This window comes from Pundamilia nyererei, unplaced genomic scaffold, assembly GCF_000239375.1.
Source record: "Pundamilia nyererei isolate P.nyererei 1_Seehausen unplaced genomic scaffold, PunNye1.0 scaffold00043, whole genome shotgun sequence".
Classification (NCBI taxonomy): Eukaryota; Metazoa; Chordata; class Actinopteri; order Cichliformes; family Cichlidae; genus Pundamilia; species Pundamilia nyererei.
This window is the reverse complement of record NW_005187444.1, coordinates 2198652-2206503: the sequence shown is the minus strand read 5'-3', so window position 1 is coordinate 2206503 and position 7852 is coordinate 2198652. Positions and strand designations below refer to the sequence as shown.

Sequence of the window (7852 nt, the reverse complement as noted above, 5' to 3'; positions counted from 1 at the left end):
TATATATTTAATAAAGATACGGCAAGTGCTCATTTTGTTCTGACTGCAGAGCTTTCTAAAAGATGTACGATCTTCACCTAACCTGAAACTAACTCCTATCTTTTTTCTTATCTATTTTATGTATGCTTTGCCTGACCAGATGGTGAGGAGTAAAGCCTTGGCCCGCTGTGGCCTTGTTCTGCTCAGTTTGTGGCTGTGTATCCAGTCAGTGCCTATCAGTGTGGACAAGACCAAAGAAAAGGCTAAAGAGGAGGAACTTGGTCCACCCGAGAGTGCTGTGAGTCACACGGGCATTGTGAAATAAAGGGATATCCTATTAAAATGGAGTCTTACAGCTAAGTAGATAAAGCTCAGGGTGATCCAGACATGAAGTCCGCTGTTTCAGACACCTTTCAGAAATGCTTACTGACTAAAGATTGATTGAAAAACAAACAAAAGCAGTGTCTGTTAAATTAGGTGTAACTGTTCATTAGAAGAATTAATTGACTGGGAAAAAAATACCCATAATCGGACTGAATAATGTTATGCATTGACAAGCTAAATGTGGTCTATTTCTCAGGACACTGGGTTGCACTACGACCGCTACCTCAGGGAGGTCATTGAGTATCTTGAGAAGGACCCCCACTTTAGAGAAAAGCTCAAAAATGCCAATATGGATGACATCAAGGTGCACACTTGCAAAAACAGCCCAATATTTTGTAAGCTGGTTGTTGACGTGGACATTTTTTATTGAACTATGGTATGTTGACTGTCTGCTTGCAGCAAGGCAAACTTTCCAAAGAGCTGAACTTTGTTCAGCACAATTTTCGGACCAAGCTGGATGAGCTAAAGAGGGAGGAGATGAACAGGCTGCGAATGCTCATAAAAGCTAAACATGACATCAAGGAAGGAAATGGTAAGTATCTTAAAGAAAGGGGAAAAAAATGATGTGTCACTGAGAAACTTGAACTTGAAACTTCATAAGTTTGCACAACAACTTCCGCAGTTTAAGTCAGTCCATTAGTTATGTTATTGAATGCAGAACTTAACTCTTGAAAGAAAATCATTATTCAAATTAAAATTTTGATCATTAATAGAGGAAGCTGTATAAATGTTCATACAGAATAGATTAACACAAGTGTAGGTAGAGAAAAGAAGCAAAGATAGAAGTCATAGGTCAATTTCTTAAAAAACAAAAATGCATTGATATTCATGTAATCCTTTAACGCTTTCTAGAATAAATGTATTAAGTTTTGGTACAAAATGTGTTTGTAAAACCCAGCGGAAAAGAATAACCATGACACAACTCCAAAAAACCAAGTGTCTTTGTTTTACAGTTGAATAAATCTAATCATTATTCCTTTTCTTGCAGGCCAAACAGTGGACCACCAGGCCCTGCTGAAACAGTTTGAGCACCTGAACCACAAGAATCCACACACTTTCGAGGTGGATGACCTGGACCGTCTCATCAAATCGGTACACATACACCTAGTCATTAGCGCAGCTACTTGAAGGTTAATACTGACCCTGTTTCTCTGCACTGGTATGGCACAGTCACATTTATAATGACAGTTGCTCATGCAGAAATATTGCCATACTTAGCATAGCATATAGGGAATTTCAGTGAGGGATGTTTAACTAGTCTGGCTTTTTTTAAATTTTAGATGTAATAAGTTGGAGGCATTCACAGCTTTGTTCCCTTTGTTGGAGAGTGCTGACTCATTAGAGGTAAATTTGTAAGTTTTGCGAGACCAACATGTTTCCTGTGTGTGAAATGAGTATAAAAGAATAGTAATGGGGAGGTCGGCTTAATGAGTTTGCATGCCTCTGTAGTTTTACAACAAAGCTTCCAGTCATGCAGATGTAAATCCTAAAAATATTTTATATAAGTTTTACTTTTCTGTAGCATTTAGCTTTGCTCTATAATCATTGACCTACTATTTTGCCTTGGCACTGCTTGAGAAATGCAAAGAATGGTGATAAATGAGCATTTGCTTTGTTTTGTATTACCATAGCATTTTCATGTACTTTATGCTGAGCAAGTCCTTGCAGGGTTCTAGAATAAAGAGCCACCCAGAGGTTCTAATAAAATCAGGCCAAAATAATAATTTTAAACTCACAGATCCAGATTTTGAACTATGACAACAGTGTATTTATAGTACTCAGCAAAAGGTACAGTCACTATCAGAAATCCATCCATCCCTACATCCATATATCCATACATCCCTTTTCTTCCACTTATTCATGGTTTTGAGGGGCTGAAGCATACCACAGTTGTCATAAGGAGAGCGATAGGGTCCACCTTGAACAGGTTGCCAGTCTGTTGGCTAACACATAGTAAACAAAGAGGTACTGGGAGAACTTCAAACAGAAACGCCCTCATGCTGTGAGGTGGCAGTGCTAAGCATTGCACCACTGTGGGGCATTGTCTGTTATTAAGCCCTACCAATACAGAGCTTTTTTATATTCTAGATACACACACCAGAATACTTTTGCAATCAAACCATTTGTCCAAATATGTTTTTTTATAAATCAACTTATTGTTACTGCAGCTCTCAGGTTTAGGAAGTCAGAGGTACTGTTTATTCATACCCAGTTAGCACTCACTAGTATCCACTAGTAAGCATGCTAGCACTAAATGGATGAATAAATTTCACCGCATGAGCTAAACACAAAAAGCATGCTATATCTGCCTGGGTTGTCTCTGCATTCAATGCTGAGTGATGCTAAGACAGTGACATGGCTAGTAATTATTCAGCTCAACAGTTTGCTTCATCCTCTATGGAACAACTCTGATCAGGCATCTGGATGTTGAATCGAGTCCATCTGTTTCAACGAGGTGCATAAATCTGCAGAATTAAGAGGTGAATTCCCCTTCCCAACTTTTTGTTTTTACGTCTAGGCGACTAATGACCTGGAGAACTTTGACAAGGACCGCCATGATGAGTTCAAGCAATACGAGATGATGAAAGAGCATGAGCGACGGCAACGCCTGAAGAACTTGAATGAGGAGGATCGCAAGAAGGAAGAGGAAAACTACGAGGAAATGAAGAAGAAACACGCCAGCCACCCTAAAGTCAACCACCCTGTAAGACGCCAGCTATAAAGCAGTTCATTACGAATGCTAAGATTATAGCCAATGCGGGGGAACAAATACATTTAAGCTGAATGATATTGTTTGGGAAAACATGAATGATTTTTTTTTTTTATGATAAAACTAACTCATTTAGTTGGGCCAATTTTATTTAGATTTATATGCAAGCCATAGAATAAAGATGCTAAATAGTGCTAAATACAAAACAAGAAAAAGGAGAAACCTTGATGTGTACCTCTGTGTGTGCAGGGCAGTGAGGACCAGCTAAAAGAGGTGTGGCAGGAGGCAGATGGTTTAGACCCAGAAGATTTTGATCCAAAAACTTTCTTCAAAATGCACGGTAACCATAGACCATACACTGAAGGTCGTTTAAGAGCAAAGAATGAATATAGCATTCAGATGTTGTCTTATTTGCTAGTGTGCCAAAACTATGGATGGTTAAAATCAGACACAGATTTCCGTTGTTTGTTTTGTGTTGCAGACAGCAACGGAGACGGCTTCTTTGATGAGAGTGAGCTTGAAGCTCTCTTTACTAAAGAGGTATACGTTTTATGTCTAACTCTGGTTCTGCATAGTCTGCGATAATGTAATCTGCAAATGAACAAGTCTCTGAGGTAAAATTTGTGCATTTCATTAAGCTGGAGAAGGTTTACAACCCAGAAAACGAAGAGGATGACATGGTTGAGATGGAGGAAGAGAGACTGCGAATGAGAGAGCATGTTATGAACGAGGTGAGCCACCACAAAACTATAAAATGTACAGATCATTGTCATGTTTATTAGCATTTCTAAAGTATTGATTAGTATGTTATGAAGGTATTCTCTGTTGTCAGAATACAATCATAATGTATATTTCATAACAAACGTGTGGCATTGCTGCCTGAAATATAATGAATGAATTTAAACATCTGTGTGTGGAGTAGCTATTTTAGCAAGGAGCTAAAGGTCAGGGCCTTTGGGACGTATCTGGTGAGTGATTTATCTCGATGACAGTTGTTGCTCAAAATTGCTTCATGTATTGACATTCAGGTGGACACCAATAAAGACAGGCTTGTATCACTGAGCGAGTTCATGGCAGCCACAAAGAAGGAAGAGTTCTATGAAAAAGACGAATGGGAGGTAAGAGCTAGTAAGGTTTGGCTTCCCTCCTGGCATTTTTGTGTACAGAGTAGTATTAAAAATTAATGTGAACCCAATGTTATGTTAGTGTATTAAAATTCCATTCAATTATTCATCAATATGAGCTATGAAACTATGAGCTTAGGCTCGCGTAAGTGCAACACAATAAACTGCTGTTTTCAGAAATTGTCTACAAAGGGTGAGATTCCAAATCATTAAACTCCCCAAGAGATTTAACAGCTGACATTATATCATGAAATCAGAAATGTATATGATTTCTTATCACATCATTTATTTATGTGCCCTCTGCAGACTTTAGATCAGAACCCATTGTACACCGAAGAGGAGCTGAGAGAGTTTGAACAACAACTGGCCAATGAGGAGAATGACATCAACAAGAAGTCGGCTGAGCTGCAGAAAGAGAGAGAGGAACTTGAAAGAAAACAGGAAGAACTTGATGCTCAGAAGCTGGGGCTGAAACAGGTGAATTATCTGTCAACTATCCATAGCAGATGAAATACAATCTGAAAATAGGATTTTTCTATACAGTTGCTTGACCCTTTCTACAGATGTAAGAATCTGGCTTACAGTGTGAAACATGCTGAATTGCACTTAAATCTTGTTTTAGAGACTTGTAGACCTGAAACATGCAGGCAATAGCAAACAAAGTCTTAAACCATTTTTATGCTCTTAACATTTTTTTGTCCTTCTCTCGCTGCTCAGGCAATGGAAGAAATGGAAAGGGTTAAGTCCCAAAGCTTAAATGCTGATGTAAAACGTGAGTATGAAATTTATGATAAATGATGCTGGAAACAACAAATCACATGATGTTAAAGGTCTCTTAATTGCACTCTACTTCCATTTTAACATTTTTTAAAATCAAGTGAAAATTAACCACCCAGTCGAAAACCTGCATCCAGATCCACAGAACAGCCAAAATAAGTTATTTACTTGTGCATCCCCAATCAAAATACACTTAAAAAGATGCAGTGAGGGAAAAGCATTGTTGTCCTTTTTAATAAGACGAGATTAAAAGCTTTTTATCATATCCTAATAATCATTTAAATGCATCTCATGATTGTATGCACGTATGAATCTTTGTTACAGAGCCTGCAGCTCCTCTAACTGCAGGTGAACATGCACCAGTTGTACCAGGAAACAATCAGCCACCTCCGCCTGGTCACCAGCAGCAAGATGTACCCGTGCCTGGACATTCTTAGCAGGCCTCACCACCCTGTGTGCGATATGAGTGAGCATGCAAGTGTGCTTGTGTTTTCATGATTTCAATTTTGGGTTATTGTTTAGAATTTTCAAAACACACAGCAACACATAGGGGGGGGAAAAGATCTCTTAGTGCCAATGATGCCCTTCCTTCTGCTGGTTAAATCAACTGAATGAGCCAGCCTGGAAATGTGGAGCTGCTCCAGTTTTCTATGTGGACAATCAACCCTTTTGTTTTTGTTTTTTTAATCTTGTATCACAAAAGGACTCTGTTCTCTATTGGAAGTTCTTTGGGGTGAAATGGGGAGGGCAGCAGGCCTGATAACTGAATGTTTAGTTTTGTTCACACTGTAGTTTCACTGCCACTTTTTCCTTAAGGAAATCCTTTCAAAATATTATTTATTTTTATGGTAAATTGTGAATTATTTTGGAAAAAATAAATGCCAGAAAAGTAAGATTAGAGCCAAAATGAAGTTTTATAGAAAAAGTGTTTCCTTCAATGTCTTTTCAAGCTGTTGTGACCTCTGGATCAGATTAGTGCAGAATAAGAGATGAAGTTAAATATATACAATATGTATTTAAATGTTATAATTTTTAATAATTGTGTTTGTGATTGTGACAATTGTATGGATTATGAAGTGGTTGCCTGGATGTCAGTGCTCAGGAGTGTCTGTGAATTTGTGTTTATTTATTCTCGAACCACTGTAAATGAAATGAATGCAGTAGGTTGAAATTTGCCTTGTAAAAATCTGAATTAAACTCCAGAAGGAAGCACAAGGTAAAAAACAACAACTAATTTTTTTTCACTACAGACTAATAGCAAAGAAAAGATGGACACAAAATACTTTGAAGAGTTGAAGTAAAATACACTGGTTACTTTATTTTCAAACAACAACCTCTCTCCAACCTGGTATATGTGCTGAACAGTTTATGTTTATGTGACTTGTTAAAAAAGTACTTAAATGTCCAACTAATGTCCTGTGAAAAAAAAAATCATGAAAATGATGTACAAGGTTTGAATGTCTAAAATTAAGGTGAATGAGCTTGCAGATACAATGTTTCTGTCTCTTATTTTCATCACAAACCTCAAGTTCAACTCATCTTATAAACACAGTCATAAGTTAACATTCAGTTTTATAATTACTGTAGAATCTGAAGTGACATAATCATACTTCTGACAATAACTCACTGAACATGATTTAAAAAAACAAACAAAAAAACTTTCTTAATCAAATGGTCAGAATGGTGGGTTCAAATTCAGCTTCTTCCATATGATTCATTGAATCGCTCAGTGAGATAGGCGCCTGCTGTAACTGGCGGATATTTGTTGGAGCCATCACAGCAGGTGATCAGAGCCTCGTCATCCGGCTGGACAAAGTAAGCCAGAGACTGCCGTGTGCTGGAGTCTCCGACAGGAGGCAGCAAAACCCTGTGGAGCTAAGAAACAACAAGCAACACTAAACTATAATCCTAATGCCATGGCATATGCAAAAACTTTTTTGGGAAGCATTTTAACTCTGTTGGCTTCAAAAAAGAACATGGGTCACAAAAACATATCTAGAGTTAAAGTAGGTGAGACCTTTCTTATTTCCTATAAATGACCCAATCTGACATATGTAGTCGCATTTACTTTTCTAGTTACAGTGCATTTCCATAACCTTGTCATAAAACTTTGGGGCGGAAATATCCCCTTCACTCACCACAGAGACGAACTGATCGCTCGTCCAGCGCTGCATCAGGTCAGCGATATTGATGAGGATGGCTCCGGGGATACAGGGAACAGGGATGAATTCACCTGAGCGTGTACGCACCTGACGGTCAAAAAGTGTCAGGAGGATAACAGGATTATTTGATACTTTGCTTGACTTTAACACATAATGTGTTACTAACTAAGCAAAACACATGACTTACAATTGAAGAAACAGTGATGACAGCTGTTTAAAGTGGCACACCACAGGAATTCCAGCTTAAGTGAGTTTGTAAATTAATCAGACCCTTTTTCAGTATGTTACCAAGCAACTTATGTGCTTGTGTGTCCCAGTGGTACAGGCCTTACCTGCAGACCTTCTGAGCTCTGGAACAGCAGAGTAATGCTGCCATAGTCTGAATGCTCTCCACATCGCAGCTGGCCCTCCTTTGCTTTCTCACAATTCACTGGTGGGTAGTAGAGAGATCGCATCGTAGTGCCATTTTTGTCAGCTAGAGGAGACACAGCAGTGTTGTCAATGCAGTGTATCTCGTGTTTGTTTGTACCAATTTATGGACCAATCCTCCAAAACCGTAATCTGGTCTGCCTTGAGGTTACACTTTACAAAAAAGAAAAAAAATTCTTTCCCAGGATTAATTTTTGTTAGATTTTCAGTCATTTCCCTTGTTTGTTACTCGCATTTACATGTGTCTTGTATTTATATTCATCCATCCATCCATCCATCCATTCGCT

The 7852-nt window shown here is 38.3% G+C and overlaps 2 protein-coding genes across 2 annotated transcripts in view; one reads left to right on the top strand and one right to left on the bottom strand.

Annotated features, from left to right (window-relative positions):
- Positions 1-6479, top strand: part of nucb2b (nucleobindin 2b) — a 7037-nt gene extending 558 nt beyond the window's left edge. Inside the window, exons 2-13 of the mRNA XM_005731491.2 lie at positions 140-277; positions 560-667; positions 763-895; positions 1352-1455; positions 2882-3067; positions 3323-3413; positions 3555-3613; positions 3712-3804; positions 4102-4191; positions 4504-4674; positions 4915-4969; positions 5299-6479. Of these exons, the coding sequence (XP_005731548.1) occupies positions 140-277; positions 560-667; positions 763-895; positions 1352-1455; positions 2882-3067; positions 3323-3413; positions 3555-3613; positions 3712-3804; positions 4102-4191; positions 4504-4674; positions 4915-4969; positions 5299-5411 (1341 nt within the window). The 3' untranslated portion in view covers positions 5412-6479. The remainder of the gene's footprint in view (positions 1-139; positions 278-559; positions 668-762; positions 896-1351; positions 1456-2881; positions 3068-3322; positions 3414-3554; positions 3614-3711; positions 3805-4101; positions 4192-4503; positions 4675-4914; positions 4970-5298) is intronic.
- A 112-nt stretch (positions 6480-6591) lies between these two features.
- Positions 6592-7852, bottom strand: part of LOC102213179 (UPF0676 protein C1494.01) — a 6078-nt gene continuing 4817 nt past the window's right edge. Inside the window, exons 5-7 of the mRNA XM_005731492.2 lie at positions 7469-7611; positions 7113-7223; positions 6592-6849 (exon numbers count right to left, since the gene is read on the bottom strand). Coding sequence (XP_005731549.1) covers positions 6670-6849; positions 7113-7223; positions 7469-7611 — 434 coding nt within the window. The 3' untranslated portion in view covers positions 6592-6669. The remainder of the gene's footprint in view (positions 6850-7112; positions 7224-7468; positions 7612-7852) is intronic.